Source organism: Doryrhamphus excisus, linkage group LG6 (assembly GCF_037039965.1).
Source record: "Doryrhamphus excisus strain RoL-2023G ecotype Guam linkage group LG6, RoL_Dexc_Guam_v1.1, whole genome shotgun sequence".
Classification (NCBI taxonomy): domain Eukaryota; kingdom Metazoa; phylum Chordata; class Actinopteri; order Syngnathiformes; family Syngnathidae; genus Doryrhamphus; species Doryrhamphus excisus.
Window position 1 is genome coordinate 21,986,717 of NC_136362.1, and position 18,279 is coordinate 22,004,995.

At 43.1% G+C, this 18,279-nt stretch overlaps 2 protein-coding genes across 2 annotated transcripts; both read left to right on the forward strand.

The window, feature by feature from the left end:
* The first annotated feature begins 183 nt into the window (after positions 1 to 183).
* dnajb9a (DnaJ heat shock protein family (Hsp40) member B9a) lies at positions 184 to 2,131 on the forward strand. Its single transcript, XM_058086342.2, has 3 exons — positions 184 to 353; positions 563 to 786; positions 1,062 to 2,131. The coding sequence occupies exons 2-3, from the start codon at positions 570 to 572 to the stop codon at positions 1,469 to 1,471; spliced, it is 627 nt and encodes a 208-aa protein (XP_057942325.2). The 5' UTR covers positions 184 to 353; positions 563 to 569; the 3' UTR covers positions 1,472 to 2,131.
* Positions 2,132 to 2,539: 408 nt separating this feature from the next.
* Positions 2,540 to 18,191, forward strand: dnm1l (dynamin 1-like). Its single transcript, XM_078791666.1, has 18 exons — positions 2,540 to 2,811; positions 4,345 to 4,489; positions 5,427 to 5,473; positions 5,593 to 5,664; positions 7,058 to 7,144; positions 7,214 to 7,376; positions 10,378 to 10,498; positions 10,570 to 10,701; positions 10,796 to 11,002; positions 11,080 to 11,200; positions 11,282 to 11,437; positions 13,617 to 13,706; positions 15,019 to 15,111; positions 15,195 to 15,260; positions 15,378 to 15,554; positions 16,641 to 16,750; positions 16,904 to 17,063; positions 17,888 to 18,191. The coding sequence occupies exons 1-18, from the start codon at positions 2,710 to 2,712 to the stop codon at positions 17,942 to 17,944; spliced, it is 2,106 nt and encodes a 701-aa protein (XP_078647792.1). The 5' UTR covers positions 2,540 to 2,709; the 3' UTR covers positions 17,945 to 18,191.
* The last annotated feature ends 88 nt before the right edge of the window (positions 18,192 to 18,279 follow it).

Sequence of the window (18,279 nt, forward strand, 5' to 3'; positions counted from 1 at the left end):
CTTTAAAGTATTACCTTTAATGATCCCCAACTGCTCCATAGGGGTGGGATCATCTTGATTTAGGTGTAAAAGTGTAAAATAATTGTCAAAATAGCCAATTATGCCATCACGGACACCCGGTGTTATTATTGGGAAAGCGTAGCCTTGTAGTACCCACAGCTACCAAAGAGGGTAGTAATGTGTACACATGTCCGGTTGCCATGCTGTCCAGGTCGACAGTCAACGAAGAAGAAATGATTGCAACGATGGCGCCAGCTTCCATCGGTTTCTCTTCAAGCTAACATCGTTTGACTTCGGTTGTTAAATATATATTACACTCAAGCATCTCGGCTTGCATTTTTGATTAATTAAAGGTGAGTAAGACACGTTGAAGAGACGTGTGGATGGATGTTAGCTGTGTGTGTTGCTAGCCATGTTAATGGGGCGACTACTGTAGTTTTAGTATTGATAGACATGTTAAGTTGATCGGGCTGCGAGCTATAATTTTAACATTTAATATGGGAGCTGCATTGCTTTTGATTTGTGTGTCTTACATGTTTTGCATGTTTCTTGTGCATGACAGGTGAGCAATGGCCAATGCGCAGTCAGCGTTAAAGTTAGCCGTGTGCCTCCTCATGATTACAGAGCTGCTTCTAGCCAAAAAGGATTACTACGACATATTGGGAGTGTCTAAAGATGCCACTGATAGGCAAATCAAGAAAGCTTTTCACAGGCTTGCTATGAGGTATCACCCTGATAAGAACAACAGTCCGGATGCAGAAACCAAATTCAGGGAAATTGCAGAAGGTAAGGTTGAAATTTGAACACCCTTCATTTTAGTATTAATGTAAACATGGCCACTTTCTAGGGGTGTCATGAGGCAAGAGGAACAAAATGATCCAGTTCATTTTCTCTTATTCATGAATATGTGATAAAATAATTTATTACGGCAAGACATTTTTCTCTGAACCAGGAAGCTTGTCATGTTTTGATCTTGTGACACCCCTACTGGTTCCAATGCATCCCTCAGGTTAATGCGTCCTCCTGCAATGCAATTGCTCACGTTGCTTTCTTTCTTGCAGCTTATGAAGCATTATCAGATGCCACCAGAAGAAGGGAGTATGACCAGTTGTCATTTTTCACCGGAGCCACACAACAGGGTCAGAGACGGGCCGCCCAGCAGTCTTTCAGCTTCAAATTTGACGACATATTCAAGGACTTTGACATCTACAGCCACAACAGGCACGCTCGGCACAGACGACACTTTGACGAACACTCCCAAAGAGAACCCCACAGCCAACACAAGAGGCATTTTCAAGGGGCGGGTTTCTCTGACGACATGTTGGACGACGTAGAGAGAATGTTTACCTTGCACAGACACCCCAAACAGATGAAAAATGTGTTTCGCGGAACATCCAAGCAGCACTGTAGGACAGTGACGCAGCGCAGAGGAAATATGGTGACCACATACACGGACTGCACTGCATCCTAAGATGCAACATTTGTTATGCCTTACTGGCATACAGTATGTTTGTGATGATGAACTACAACGTGCCGGTGTGATATTGTTACAGGACACACTACATCCGTTTGGTTCCCGTTCTGGTTCTGAGACTAACGCATTAGAGCTACAGTAACCGCTTCAATATATTGGCTGATATATGGGATATAGTTTTTTCTCAGTCCCAAACATCGGCATCGGCCCCAGAAATCCCATATCGGGCGGGCTCTAGTGAAAATGTTGACTGACGCTGCTATTTTTAAATGTGGTTTGCATTGAGTTTAAAACACTTGTAAACATTGTGCCTCCAATGTAGAAACTCACTGTACAAAATGTACACATTAGATAACATACTATATATATGCTTTGTCATTCCTGACTCTGTTACGTCTGTAGTGTGCAATATTTATTATTTTTCCCTATTTGATGTAAACTATCAAATTGAAGCGCTTTCGTTTTGTACAAGATGGTGGCTGACATTTGCATTTGCTCTTTGACAATGTCTTTCGAGAAATAAAACGATCAAATTGCTGCTATTTATACGTGAGAACACTTGTTTTTTTTTTACTGGATACTTGGATTCATTCAAGCATTGTGTTTATGGAGTTAAATTGAAATAAATAAAATGAATAATTAAAACAGTGAAATATCTGAAATGAAAAGTTAATAGCCTGTTATTTCAATATAGCAACACCCATTTTGCCCATTCTATTTAGTCAAGAAGCACATGTTTACGTTTTTTAATTTTTTTCTGGCAAAATAGAATACAAATTTTGTTCAATGCCTTAATAGAAAGTATTACGTCTACTTATTTCTTAAATTATTGTTTTATTTACATGTTAAGCGTTCTTTTTTTAAATCGTTGCATACAATATAATTTTTTGCTTCTCTCCAAATATTTTGACCGTCTCCTTGGTTACTGTTGCGTAGGCGCTTTTTCTATTATTATTGTCACGTGCGACTCTTTATGCCGTCACTTACCAGAAATGTAGTTCAATTAAAAAGACTCTCAAAGAGAATCCCATCGGACGTCAGTTTCTCGCACTCCATCTCCCACAATGCAACACTGTACAATTGCTGTGCGCAGTTAGCCTTGTCAAAGAGATGTGAAGGCATTGCTCGAGCTAGCTAGCATTAACCGTGTGGGACATTGAATGACTTTGTGTCCGTGTTAGGCAGTCTAAGAAAAACTGTCCCATTTTGACAGGTCTGCACCGGCTTCGGAGCTCATGGAGGCCCTCATACCTGTCATAAACAAGCTGCAAGATGTTTTTAACACGGTGGGCGCGGACCTAATTCAGCTGCCGCAGATAGTTGTTGTGGGGACACAGGTGAGAGTCGTCACTTTGGCTAGCAAGTTAGTTAGCTGGCGCCAACGTATCATACAGCGCCAACTTCTTTCGGGTTCATTGGTTGTCATTATATTGACTGTGGGTCAGCGGAATTCACTTAAAATGAAATCAGTCCACTCAACTGTTAGTTGTTGCTCTTTGTTGCGGCAATCCGTCATACAGAGCGCTAGTATTTGACGTAACAAGAGTTTTCAAAGTCCGGCCCGGGGGCCATTTGAGGGTCGCAGCATGTACTTTAGTGGCCCACTCTATAATCTTAACAAAAAATTAACATTAGAGCAATCACAACCTATTATCTTGATCAGCTAGGCTGTTTAATTTATCGTAATGTATCGTTATTGTATGTATCGTTTTATGAAAATGTAGAAACATTTAGAGAAAAATAGCCACTGAAATAAAATAGTATATTCTTTTTAAAAAAATAAATATAGAAAAAGTAGAAAAAGGAATGAAGTTTCGGTGGTGTGTTGTATCATCAAAGTACAGCAAGATACTGCAACTATTACATGTTATCATCAGTGTACGTTTTAATGCACGATCACAGCATGGATATCAAACCATGCAAAGTTGTGAGAGGTTGTTTTTTTAGAGGACTTTCTTTATATTTCTTTCCCTTTTCTGAGCATTGTAACGAGAGAAAATGGGTCAATATGAGCTAGCTAGTCATGGGAAATACGTAACAATTGTTGACACCTGACGACTGGAGTTTTGTGCTGGAAGACACAGCAATCTCAAGGATAGCGGACATTGTATGTGTTGTGGCTGTATCTATGCTGCTGCTATTGACAGAAGTAGCGCAAGCTACTGAGCTATGATGTGGACTCAATGCGGCGAGGAAAGAAGTTTTGGTAAGATGTTTTCAGGAATTATAATGCAGAGAAAATTGAAAAAAACTATATGTTCACATTCACATCAGGATTGTGAATGATGGGCAAAATTTGAAAAAAAGGAAGGAAGATGTAGTATTCCAACTACATTTGGAAGATATTTTGCATGACGCGCTTGTTTTGTTGAGGCAGACATGGGGGCAAACAGCGTTCCATCTCCTCACGATGATAGCATTTCTTTTATCTTATTCAGTCGGTACATAAAAAATATCACCCAACCGTACTAAGAACTATCTCTAGCCAAAATAGCACACTACTATTGTCTGTTCGTCGAGTAGCTTTCACATTATGCAATTGGTTTAAGGTGGCAGGTTTGGTCTGATATGTTTACCTTCACTGGCGGGCTAATCGGCTGTGGCTGTCTCAGCTGTTTTGGCAAGCATCATCGGGACGAACCGAGCCACAGAAGGTTTTAACCTTTGCTAGCTTAAATCCTTAAGTCAAGCCAAGGTCGCCACCGGTCGTACGGGCTCCTACGGCCCGTCTACATGCAAAAAACCCAAGGAGGGCGCATGTGTGTCATGCTGTATTTGTCCTCTCTTTGCTATCTCTCTATTGTAATATACATTTATATTTGATTTGTCCTACAATGCATATTGTTATTTACATGGGTTTTTCCTTATAGAGCAGCGGCAAGAGTTCTGTTTTAGAGAGCCTTGTTGGCAGGGACGTACTTCCACGTGGCACGGGCATCGTGACCCGCCGGCCCCTGATCCTACAGCTGGTCCACATTGACCCTGAAGACCGCCGGAAGACCAGTGAAGAGAATGGTAACATGCTAACATTTTTACCTTTTTTATACTTCCATTGTAGGCTGCCGTTACTGCTTCACCGTTTGTAGTAATACGAATATTAGCATGAAATGTCCTTTGCGTCACACAAATCGGAATTCAACCAAAATTATCGGGGAAAAGTATGCCATTAAATGCCCTTCGAGACCTCAGTAAATCAAAGGATTAGCATTTAACATTATGCCTCATCTTTGCCGACAGTAATCCCTCGTTTACGGTGGTTAATTGTTTCCAGACCGGATCGTGATAAGTTAATTGCCGCAAAGTAGTAATCAATATTAATAGTTTTGGTATACATTTTACCATCATTAGCCCTGTAGACATCAAATAACACACCTATAGTCACCTTTAGATGCCTAGCGTAGCATGCTAGCAAGCTGTCTAGTTGGCCTCTCCAATTTACTTATTCTCAACTGAGTGTTTCAAGTGGAGTGGGGAAGGAGGACAAAGCAGCCAAAATTGTACCACTTCCACACATAATGAGAAGAGAACCTTTTATTTCCTCGATCATGTTGTTAGCCTTATGGTGTTTATACATTACATAACCTCCCCATGTATTCCGCCCCCTATCGGCACCATTCCACCCTTAGTTTTTGTGGCCTGCAACACCCCCCCCCCCACACACACACAATTTTTGCCCCCACTTCGAATTGTGTAAATAATCAAAATTTCACAAATGGGATTTGCATTTATGTTCCAAGAAATCATTCGGTGAATGTCCTGAAGTGGCAGCAAACCCCGAGATGATGGCACGTTACCTTTATTGCTCTGCGTCCTAAAACACGCCTTCCTTCTTCATGCTTCAGGATTTAATGTGCTTCCATCACAATTTCCACTGTGGAAAAAGTTATTTTGGAAAAAAAGACGAGTGATCTTTTGGTCACATGTTTGTGTAATGCAACTTTGTTGTTTGCAGGTGTCGATGGTGAGGAATGGGGCAAATTTTTGCACACCAAAAACAAGGTAAATTAGCTCTCAGTAACTTTAATTTTGGATTTATTATTTGGAACTATGATGGTATAAAGTCCTCACCACCGTGTGTTGCAGATGCTTACTCTTTTTTTTTCTGCTGTTTTTTTTAGATTTACACACATTTTGAGGAGATTCGTCAAGAAATTGAAGCAGAAACAGAAAGAATATCTGGTACTAACAAGGTATGCCCTTATCGTCATCATTTACTGCAGAATCTGCCATGACTGTCCTATGTCTACTCTATTCCAAAAGAGTTGGAAAAGTGCAAAAGGTTTGCCAGAGACCTCCGTGACATCACACCAGGTGCTCGGAGTATGTGTCCGCATACAGTGCACCTTACTGAGCCACGCTGTTTACCCTGAATCTCCTGATAGTAGTCATGTGGTAGAATTCATGTGATGATATTTTACTAGGACTAATCAACAAGTGGCTACACGGCGGTCGAGTGGTTAGCGCGCAGACCTCACAGCTAGGAGACCAGTATTCATTCATTTTCTACCGCTTATCCTCACGAGGGTCGCGGGGATGCTGGAGCCTATCCCAGCTGTCTTCGGGCGAGAGGCGCGGTCCACCCTGGACTGGTGGCCAGCCAATCCCAGGGCACATATAGACAAACAACCATTCACACTCACATTCATACCTATGGACAATTTGGAGTGGCTAATTAATCTAGCATGTTTTTTTGGAATGTGGGAGGAAACCAGAGTACCCGGAGAAAACCCACGCATGGACGGGGAGAACACCATCTAAATTATCTGTATCATACTCGGAGTGGGGCTGCACGGCGGTCGTGTGGTTAGCGTGCAGACCTCACAGCTAGGAGACCAGGGTTCAATTCCACCAGCGGCCATCTCTGTGTGGAGTTTGCATGTTCTCCCTGTGCATGCGTGGGTTTTCTCCAGGTACTCCGGTTTCCTCCCACATTCCAAAAAACATGCTAGGTTAATTAGCGACTCCAAATTGTCCATAGGTATGAATGTGAGTGTGAATGGTTGTTTGTCTATATGTGCCCTGTGATTGGCTGGCCACCAGTCCAGGGTATACCCTGCCTCTCGCCCCAAGACAGCTGGGATAGGCTCCAGCATCCCCGCGACCCTCATGAGGAAAAGCGGTAAAAAATGAATGAATGAATAATCAACAAGTACACTTGGTCAAATCCTCATTTGTCCTTCTTACCTCCAGGCGTGCACAAAGTACACTTACATCGTTCCATTCCATTCTATTTTCCATACCGCTATCCTCACTAGGGTCGCGGGGGTGCTGGAGCCTATCCCAGCTGTCTTGAGGTGAGAGGCGGGGTCCACCTTGGACTGGTGGCCAGCCAATCCCAGGGCACATATAGACAAACAACCATTCACACTCACATTCATACAATTTGGAGTCACCAATTAAATCAATTTTTTTTCAATTACAAAAAAGTAAAAAAAAAAAACGTTATCTGCACCATATCTGTCTTGAGAAGCAGAAAGTTATCTATATCGGTTTGAAAAAAAGGTGAAAAAAACATATTGTGCATCTCCATTATGTTGCAGCCTCAGACTTTTGCACAAAATGTAAGTAGCGTTCTTGTTCCAGGGTATCAGTGATGAACCCATTCACCTGAAGGTCTTCTCACCTCATGTTGTTAATCTCACACTGGTGGACCTGCCTGGTATCACAAAGGTGAGCGACACTAAACGCACGTCTCACAGAATGCCACAGTGTTCTTAGACGGTGTGTATGTTGGCGAAGGTGCCTGTGGGAGACCAACCCAAGGATATTGAGATCCTGATCCGGGAACTGATTGTAAAGTACATCTCCAATCCCAACTCCATCATCCTGGCTGTGACCGCTGCCAACACGGACATGGCTACGTCCGAGGCCCTGAAGGTGGCCCGGGAGGTTGACCCTGACGGTAATTTCCCCGCTTCTTTGTTTGCGTTTTGCTTTTTGAAGGATTAGCTTCACAGCAATGAAACTCACAGTCGGTATTATCTTGGAGGTGTATTTGGGAACCACCGGGATAGGCAAAAGTCATTGTTAAACCCATAAAATGATTTTTGACACTTGGCTCACTCCCACTAAACTTTATTTGGCCTACTTTATTGCGAGAGTTTGAAGATCCTCCCCGTTCGAGTGAATGCTACCCCCTCATTTGAAGTCCTTGTAGTCCAGTGAAAGGGACACACCATCCTAATGGACCTTTCTATCCTATTCCTTTTATCAATATATTCACTATCTCTCCTATGGACATGTCCCAACCATCTCAGTCTGGCCTTTCTGACTTTATCTCCATGTAATGTCCCTCTGATGTACTCCTTCCTGATCCTGTCCATCCTGGTCACGCCCAATGAGAACCTCGGCATCGTCATCTCTGCTACCCCCAGTTCTGCTTCCTGTCTTTTCCTCAGTGGCACTGTCTCTGGTCTCACCACAGTTTTGTATACCTTTCCTTTCATTTTGGGTCCCTCTCATTCCCACACATATACACCGTCTTGCTGCGGCTAATCTTCATTCCTCTTTTTTTCCACGACAAACCTCCACTCTTCCAGCATCTCCTCCACCTGATCCCTACTCTCACTACAAATCCCAATGTCATCTGCAAACATCATAGTCCATGGTGATTCTTGTCTAAGCTCATCTGTCAGCCTGCCCATCACCATCGCAAACAAGAAGGGGCTCAGAGCTGATCCCTGATGCAGTCCCACCTCCAACACATCTTACCCCTGTCTTCCAGTCCTCATCCATGTCCTGCACCACTTCAACATACTTCTCTGTCACTCTAGACTTCTTCATACAATACCACAGTTCCTCTCTAGGCACCCGTCATAGGCTTTTTCCACATCTACAAAGACACAATGCAGCTCCCTCTGACCTTCTCTGTACTTCTCTGTTAACATTCTTAAAGCAAATACAGCATCTGTCGTACTTCTCCTCCAAATAACCAACAACACTAGCCACGTTTACATGAGGAGTTTTTCTCTTTACGAATGGAATCTTTACGAAAGCAATGGTATACATGGAAAGGAATATTCCAATCAACCAGAATAGTCAATGGGGCATGCCCAGTAAAGCGTAAACATCAACATCACGTGATACCGACTTCCTTGAGTTTTTCTTTCACTTGTTGGAATAATTCCGTATTGCCAGTTTTTCCTTCGTCCAGCCTTGAAATTTAATTTGAATCAAAAACAAACTTTCTTTAGCAGTCCAGTGCCGATTGCTGGCCTCCATTTTTTTAAATGGACGAACGTCTCGAGCTGCGTGTTACGTTATATCTCAGCATTCGCTGAAAGAACGCACCCGGGAACAGGAAAAGATAAAGTTCAATCTTGCTAATATTTTATTAGCAAGATTTTTTTTAATATTAAGCTGGGCACATGTTTTATATAGATATGTATTTTCTTTTTGAATAAAAATTGACTTGTGAATGGCGTATAGAAGTGTTTAGATTCTGTTCCACAGATGGCGCTAATGCACACCAAAGCTGCTTGCCAACCGCCAATAAACAACAGAAGAAGAAAAACACCACGAAGAAGAACGCAGTCTGACAACTTTCCGTTTGAGCGGGGTACAAGATACCTCAATCGGATTGGGGAAAGGAATATTCCACCCCTGGGAATCCCATTATATATTCATTCGGATTGGCATTTTTCTTTGGGAATGAGGTGTATACAAAGGTTACATTCTTTCCGTTGCAAATAACAATGCAAATAACCCGAATGGAATATTTGGGTCCATGTATACATGGCTAATGTGAGCTTTAAACGTATAATTTATTCTCCATTTACAACAATAGTACAGCAAAGCACTCTGGGAAACTTTGAAAAGAAACAACCCAAAGTGCTGAGTGTAGTACATCAACGTCACAGCCCTGTTTTAGTTAGCGCCTTCCTACAAAAGAAATGTAAGGGCAGTTTCATCCCTCAGACGGCACGCTAAGCTTGATGAAGAAAACTGGGATGCAAATTATTATTTGCGTGCATGCAGAAAAACGTTGGAAGCAACCAGCTCGCAAGGTTAGGACAGGAGTGACATCATCGGCCGCCACGGCAGCGGGCGACATCCTCTTACGGCTGTTTTTCCCACCTCGGTGGACGGCTTCTCCCTGCCAAATAATTGGCTTTACATGGCTTTGCAACAATTTTAATCGAGAAAGATACATGTGATGTTACACCAGGACTGGGAGATATGGACCAAAACTCATATCCTGATATATTTAGGTAGAATATCAATATACGATATATATATCCAGATATTTTTTTCTCCACAAAGTGAGTCAGCAGCTGAAATAAAATAGTATATTATCTTTGTATAAATATAGAAAAAGTTAAATATAATGTTCAATCTTCAGTGCAATCATGCTGCAGTCACGGTAGTCTCTCTGCAGCCAGGTTAGCACCGTTAGCGTTTCTATGTCACGATCCCCGTGATGACGGACGGTAAACATGGTTGGTACCGTCTTTATACAGCGACCTTTATACTGTCTTTTTCGTTACTCACTCACGCTATGAGGCCTCTCCTCCTTTGTATCTCCGCTCTGCGTAGCAAAGGAGTGCTCAATGCTAGCAGCTAGTCCCGAGTGTAAACAATGGAGCAATACGCAAGCTGCAATTGTAACAAGATGAACGTCCATAGCTGCACACGTGCTTAAGGAGTCGGTAAGGCACAAACAAAAATAAGAAAGTACTAATAAAGTACCATTAAACACTAAAAACATTGAAGAAAATACGGAGTGGCGCGCCATCTTGAAACATGAGATCCTCCACAACAACTTCAGTGTATTCCGATATGAACAATAGTGCTAAATTGAAGGAGTGCTCAATTTAGCACATTGGGGGATGCTGAATCATGAGTATGCATGGCTACATTGTAATCACCGTGCCTCTTAAATTTTGTCCTTGTCGCTGGTACAGGCAGGAGGACACTAGCAGTGGTCACCAAGCTGGATTTGATGGACGCAGGAACAGACGCCATGGACATACTGATGGGCCGAGTCATTCCCGTGAAACTGGGCATTATTGGAGTCGTCAACAGGTCACTCTGCCGTGGCAGTACATCACCCCAGTGTGCGCTTGCGGTAACGCTGTGTTCATGACTCTTCACAGGAGCCAGCTGGATATCAATCAGAAGAAGTCTGTTACAGATGCCATACGTGATGAATACGCTTTTCTACAGAAGAAGTACCCCTCCCTTGCAAACAGAAGTGGAACCAAATATCTTGCCAGGACACTGAATAGGTAGAACGGAACTTTCCTGTTTGAAAATGTTGCTACCCAGTGAAGACCTAACGTATTGTCCCACATGTGGCTTGGTTTACGTACGTTGCTTTAGGTTGCTCATGCACCACATCCGAGACTGCCTCCCTGAGCTCAAAACCAGGATCAACGTGCTGGCAGCCCAATACCAGTCGCTCCTCAACAGCTATGGAGAGCCGGTGGAGGACAAAAGCGCCACGTTGCTGCAGCTCATCACCAAGTTCGCCGCAGAGTACTGCAACACCATCGAGGGCACGGCCAAGTACATAGAGACGGCTGAACTGTGAGTGTCATCACCAACGCTTTGGCGCCCGCTGCAAAGCATTTTAAACCAATCTTTCTCTCTCCAACCTCTTGAAGCTGTGGCGGCGCCAGGATCTGTTACATATTTCATGAGACGTTTGGCCGCACGTTGGAGTCCGTCGACCCCCTGGGGGGCCTGACGACCATCGATGTGCTTACTGCAATCAGAAATGCAACGGTGGGCTCTTCCAACATGTTTGATACGCAACCACCCAGAATAATTAATTCTAAGCTCAGCGGTGTGAATTTCCTTTTTCAGGGCCCTAGGCCTGCTTTGTTTGTGCCCGAAGTGTCCTTTGAGTTGCTGGTCAAGAGGCAAGTGAAGCGTTTGGAGGAGCCCAGTCTGCGCTGTGTGGAGCTGGTTCACGAGGAGATGCAGAGGATCATCCAGCACTGCAGCATCTACAGCACACAGGCGAGCACATTTATCAACAAATGCAACCTCTCCCAGGGATTTAGCTTCTTGGGAAAAATAAATCCGCAACCAGGTGAAATAAAAGCTTCATCCTGGATCCAAGACACCAAATCGCCACTAGAACTCACATTGTCATGGGCAGTCAGGTGAAGATCCCAAAATGCAGAGCCAGATACGGTTCAGGTCCAAAATATAGTCCTTAATGAAGTTGGACAGTTTGACGGATAGTTCAGCTCCGCCAAAACAGTCCCATATTTTTTACTTCACCTGGAATCTCCAACCACTTCTGGTCGCTTCTTTATGTAATTTAGCTATCTTCAAACCTGAACAACTATTTCCTGGAAGCCATTAGCGCTAGCTGCGTTCTAACATGATGAACTCAGACCAATGAAACAGTGCAGCAGAGCCAAGGGAGGGCAAGCCTTCAGCTTGTATTCAGGAACACCCATATAAGGAAGTCCGGTTCATTGTGATGTCACAGCGTTCAGAGCCATTCCAAACCTTTTTAAAGTCTCACTTCAAATGTTCAAACCTACAGTTTATCCGGAAAGTACACAAAATACTCCATTATGACAATGTGAAAAAGTTATTCTTTTGACTCTTTTTGAATTTACTAAAAATAGAAAACTTAGAAATCACATTTACATAAGTATTCACAGCCTTTGCCATGAAGCTCAAAATTGAGCTCAGGTGCATCTTTTTTTCTACTGATCATCCTTGTGATCTTTCTACAGCTTAATTGGAGTCCACCTGCAGTAAATTCAGTTGATTGGACATGATTTGGAAAGGCACACACCTGTCTATATAAGGTCCCACAGTTGACTGTGCATGTCAGAGCACAGACACCAAGCATGAAGTCAAAAGAACTGTCTGTAGACCTGCGAGACAGGATTGTCTTGAGGCACAAATCTGGGGAAGGATACAGAAAAAATTCTGCTGCTTTGAAGGTCCCAATGAGCACAGTGGCCTCCATTATTCGTAAATGGAAGACGTTTGGAACCACCAGGACTCTTCCTAGAGCTGGCCGGCCTTCTAAACTGAGCCATCGGGGAAGAAGGGCCTTAGTCAGGGAGGTGACCAAGGCCCCGATGGTCACTCTGTCAGAGCTCCAGCGTTCCTCTGTGGAGAGAGGAGAGCCTTCCAGAAGGACAACCATCTCTGCAGCAATCCACCAATCAGGCCTGTATGGTAGAGTGGCCAGACGAAAGCCACTCCTTAGTAAAAGGAACATGGAATTTGCCAAAAAGCACCTGAATGACTCTCAGACCATGAGAACAAAATTCTCTGGTCTGATGAGACAAAGATTGAACTCTTTGGTGTGAATGCCAGGCGCCATGTTTGGAGGAAACCAGGCACTGCTCATCACCAGGCCAATACCATCCCTACAGTGAAGCATGGTGGTGGCAGCATCATGCTGTGGGGATGTTTTTCAGCAGCAGGAACTGGCAGACTAGTCAGGATAGAAGGAAAAATGAATGCAGCAATATATAGAGATATCCTGGATGAAAACCTGCTCCAGAGCGCTCTTGACCTCAGGCTGGGGCGAAGGTTCATTTTTCAGCAGGACAACGACCCGAAGCACACAGCCAAGATCTCAAAAGATTGGCTTCAGAACCACTCCGTGAATGTCCTGGAGTGGCCCAGCCAGAGTCCAGACTTGAATCCGACCGAACATCTCTGGAGAGATCTGAAAATGGCTGTGCACAGACGTCTCCCATCCAACCTGATGGAGCTTGAGACTTATTGCAAAGAAGAATGGTCAAAACTGCCTAAAGATAGGTGTGCTAAACTTGTGGGATCATATTCAAAAAGACTTGAGGCTGTAATTGCTGCCAAAGGTGGATCAACAAAGTATTAAGCAAAGGCTGTAAATACTTATGTAAATGTGATTTTTTTGTTTTCTATTTTTAATAAATTCAAAACATGTCAAAAAAAACTTTTTTCACATTGTCATAATGGAGTATTTTGTGTAGAATTTTGAGGTAAGAGATTAAATTAATACAATTTGGAATGAGGCTGTAACATGACAAAATGTGGAAAAAGTGAAGCGCTGTGAATACTTTCCGGATGCACTGTAATTATCTGAAAGTTTGGCATCGTTTTACATGAAAGTACAACATTTTAGCTACATTTGGAAAGTGGAAAAAGTATGAAGATTAAAAATTGTTCGTTTTTGCAGGAGCTGCTGAGGTTTCCAAAGCTCCATGACGCCATCGTAGAAGTGGTCACCTCCCTGTTAAGGAAGAGACTGCCAGTCACCAATGAAATGGTACAAGCATATCCACTATTATTCAAAACCTCCACTGGCCCCCCTGCCCCCTAATGTATTCATATCAAAGTCCTTCAACACTCTCCACAATGTTGAACAATATTTCAATATTGAACAAAGCAACATTTGTTCTCAATCAGAAATTCACTCCACACTCTTTATTGCTCTTTGGTTCTACCATATCTTACTTATTGTGTGGAAATATGGGATAATAACTAGAAAAGCAATCTTCACTGGCTAAATGTGCTTCACAAAAGGTCAGTAAGGATAATTCATAATGCCGCCTACAGAGAACATACTAACTCCTTATTTGTAAAATCACAAATACTTCAACTTGCTGATATAGTTCATGTTCAAACAGCTAAAATAATGCATAAGGCTAAAAATAAGCAATTAGCTAAAAATGTCATCCAATACTTCTCTACAAGAGAGGAGAAATATGATCTCAGGGAAGAAGTACATTTGAAATACTTATATGCTAGGACTACGTTATGCTAGCCATAGCATTTCAGTATGTGGAATCAAACTATGGAATGGATTGAGTAAGGAAATCAAACAATGCACAACGATGAGCCAATTCAAGAAACAATACAAGCAGTTGATGTTTGCTAAATCCAAGGATGAAGAGTCTTGAACCAGTCATGATGTGCTATATATATCACTATATTGACACTTACTATGGTACCCATTATGGCATTGGATGCTCATATCACAGAGTACTTCCGTACGAGGTACATTATTAAAAAAAACAAACAAAAAAAACCCTTAAACTATATTAGGAAAGCAGGAAGTGAACAAATGTAAGAGTTAGTGATTGTAAAAGTACCAGATGGAGGGGTAGGATTTAATAAGCTTTGCTTCTTCCTACTCCTTTTGGACATGTGGAACTGGGAACTGATTATGGGATGCACTCAATTGGAATTTGATGCATGTTCAAATGAAATAAAACCATTACCATTACCAATGTGGCCCCTCCATACGTCAGAGACCTGCTCCATCCACACAATCCCCCGCGTCCCTTTTGCTCCTCAGACTCCAACATCCTGACACTTCCCTTTAGAACCAAGCTCTGAAACCTGGGGAGACAGAGCCTTCCGCCTCGCTGCCCCCACCCTCTTTGCCCTATTCATTCCATGCTTGCTCTGACCTTCAAAAAGCAACTCAAAAACATTTTTTACTTAATTGCTTTGCCTTGTTTTTAGCTCTGAATGTTGTATTTTGTATACTATTGTATTTTCTACAACTTTATTTTGTTAAAGTATCCTGAAATTCGCTATACAAATAAATGTATTGGTTTATTTCCTTTTGAAAGGTTCACAACCTGGTAGCGATTGAGCTGGCGTACATCAACACCAAGCACCCGGACTTTGCCGATGCCTGCGGCCTCATGAACCATAATATTGAGGTACGAACCTGTCACCTCTGCACTCATCAGCTGTTAATTGCATTGATCAGAGATATAAAACTGTCTTTACATGCGTTTAACAGGAGCAAAGACGCAACAGGATGAGAGACCTGCCCTCTGCTGTCCCCCGAGACAAGGCACAACAAACCGTACGCATTTGCTAAACATTTTATTAGCTACAGCAATTCTACTAAGATTCGATCCAAGAGCTGGTCCAAAATATTAAAGGCTTCTTTCTTGTCTCTCTTATGTCATCTGACCCGCAGGCAGCAGCCGTTGGCACTCAGGGCAGCTCTTCCAGCGAGCAGGTGGATGGTGGGACGGGGAACTGGAGGGGAATGCTGAAAAAGGGAGAGGATGGTTCGGGTGACAGGGTGGTGCCCCAGACCACCCCCCTTGTCAGCAGCCCACAGAAGGGCCACGCTGTTAATTTGCTCGACGTGGTAAGTCAGGACTTTACTTTGTTATACGTATATGTTACCTCAGGGGCTGCACGGAGGTCGAGTGGTTATCACGCAGACCTCACAGCTAGGAGACCCGAGTTCAATCCTACCCTCGGCCATCTCTGTGTGGAGTTTGCATGTTCTCCCCGTGCATGCGTGGGTTTTCTCCAGGTACTCCGGTTTCCTCCCATGCTGCACAATGATAATGCTGTTGAAATGTGTGTTTAAGAAAGCTGAATCCTACTGTGTTCAGTGTTTACATTTCAATAAATATTTGTTTCAACTTGAGACCTGGAATATTTATCGTAGTCATTTTTTCATATAAATTGAGGGAGCAAAAGCAGTATCGGCCCAAGCAAAATGGGCCATCGGCTAAGGGTGATGGAAAAAAATCGTCATCGGCCCGAAAAAAACCAAATCGGTCGATCCCTAGTTACGAGTGTGCGTCAACAAATGAAGTAGAAATGCTATTTTGGGATGTAAACATGAGACTATCTGGAAGTTATTGGTGATTAATTCACTTTTACACTTTATTATGTTTCCCATGTGACAGTGCGCCATAGAAAAGGAAAGCCATCACCACGATTCTTTTATCAAAGCTCAGAGTGTTGTCCTTAACCAGGTAACTCTGTCCAGCTGGGTCAATAATCAATATCTCAGTTTTGTCAGGGTTTAAGAGTCAAAAGTTCCAGGACATCCATTGTTTAAGATCAATTAGACACACCTCAAATTTAGAGCAGTCCCGTGGGTCATTACGTAACAAAGATATAGCAGTAGGGTTCCTGACCGGGTTGTCCAATAGCATCTTAGGTGGTGAGAAGATGCCTCAGGAATGGAGGGGAAGCGGGTGTTTGGCTGCCTGCTTTGGTTGGGATGTTTCAGGTCTTCCTGCAACGCGGTCAACCAACCATGAATAGTTCCTGTTTGCACTAAAACTCAATTTCCCATTTCACAGTTTTGGAACCAAGGACCGCCTGTAGGGAGACCGATACGGTGATGGATGAATAAAGCATTTGAGGGACAGCATTTTGATTATTAAAAATTATATTAGGTTACATCATCATACCTGTTCTCGTTGTCCTCCAGCCTGTTCCAGTATCCAGGAAGTTGTCCGCTCGGGAGCAGCGAGACTGTGAGGTCATTGAGAGACTCATCAAGTCCTATTTTCTTATCGTCCGGAAGAACATCCAGGACAGGTACCTGACGACCGCCGTCACATGGTCCATACTCCACTAAGCTCATCGTGTGTTCATCCTCCTGAGCTTCACCCTCCATGCAGAGAATTGTATTCCCACACCAACTACACCATGGATCACCGTGTTGTCTCTACTTCCTCCTCTTCCCCTCAGTGTGCCCAAGGCGGTGATGCACTTCCTGGTGAACCACGTCAAAGACTGCCTGCAGAGCGAGCTGGTGGGCCAGCTGTATAAGGCCGTGCTGTTGGATGACCTGCTGACCGAGTCAGAGGACATGGCGCAGCGACGCAACGAGGCGTCCGACATGCTCCAGGTAAACACTCGGCGGTACACTTTTTGTTTTTGTTTTTTTCATTAGGAAACCATTGGTGACCATATCTGGACGCTGAAATGCGCTAGCCCTCTTACTGCCATCTAACAGCAGTATCTAATTGCAAATGGGTTCTTTTGGTAATCCCTCGTTTATGGCAATCGATTGGCTCCAGACCCAACCATGATAAGTGGAATTGAATACTTTTATAGTTAAAGAAAATGAGTTTAACACCTTCTAAATGCACTTCTTAACATTATTTACCATTATTAGAGCCGTCTAGACATGAAATAGCACCCCTATAGTCACCTTTACACGCCTAATATCCAATAGTCAACCTATTTGACCTTCTATAGACACACTTGAAGATAATTAGAACCCTGCAGACATGGAATAGCACCCCCATAGTCACATTTACACTCCTAATATTGTCAACCTGTTTGACCTTCGATAGACACACTGTTAAAAAGTCTATTTAGAGGGTAGTAAACAGGTTTTGTATGTCTTAATTTCTCCTATTATGTCTACCATATTGAGGAACAGGAGTGTAAAGGTGACTATAGGGGTGTTATGTCATGTCTAGAGGGCTTTAATAACATTAAAAAGTCCATTTAGAAGGTGTTAAACAGGTTCTGTATTATGTCTACTATATTGACTAATAGAAGTGTAAAGGTGACTATAGGCCTGTTATTTGACATCTAGAGTGCTCTAATAATGTTAAAAAGTCTATTTAGGAGGTGGTAAACAGTTTTCTTAGTAACCTTATGTGCATGTTGACATAGCAACCAGCAAACACACACATAAATACTTTGGATTGGTGTATCCAGGCGCTGCAGAAAGCCAGCCAGGTGATAGCAGAGATCAGAGAAACACACTTATGGTGAGCCGCCCCACACGGACCCACCCACCACCACCCACCCAAGGGTCCTCCACAGCCCTCAGAGCCATCTGAGACCAAAAAGTACAGTCAGTATGAACCCCATCACCCCCCCCCCCCACCCAACTCAAAGTGGAATCTTCTATTTTTCTTACACAGTAAATGTGATAGGGATGATTTTATGTTTATCATCCGTGTGGAGCCTCGCTAAGGAATGTCTACTGTTTGTCTGGAATCCAATTAAAGATAGAAAAAAATAACAGCTTTGTCATGTCGTCATCATCAAGTGCCCAACGCGGGAATGGGAAGCGCACCCCCCCCCCCCCCCCACACACACATTCT

Coding starts and splice junctions, on each gene's coding strand:
- dnajb9a (XM_058086342.2), top strand. CDS start 570: ATGGCCAATGCGCAGTCAGCGTTAAAGTTAGCCGTGTGCCTCCTCATG. Junction 787..1,061: donor ATTCAGGGAAATTGCAGAAG/GTAAGGTTGAAA, acceptor TCTTTCTTGCAG/CTTATGAAGCATTATCAGAT.
- dnm1l (XM_078791666.1), top strand. CDS start 2,710: ATGGAGGCCCTCATACCTGTCATAAACAAGCTGCAAGATGTTTTTAAC. Junction 5,474..5,592: donor TTTTGCACACCAAAAACAAG/GTAAATTAGCTC, acceptor TGTTTTTTTTAG/ATTTACACACATTTTGAGGA. Junction 15,261..15,377: donor GAGACAAGGCACAACAAACC/GTACGCATTTGC, acceptor TCTGACCCGCAG/GCAGCAGCCGTTGGCACTCA.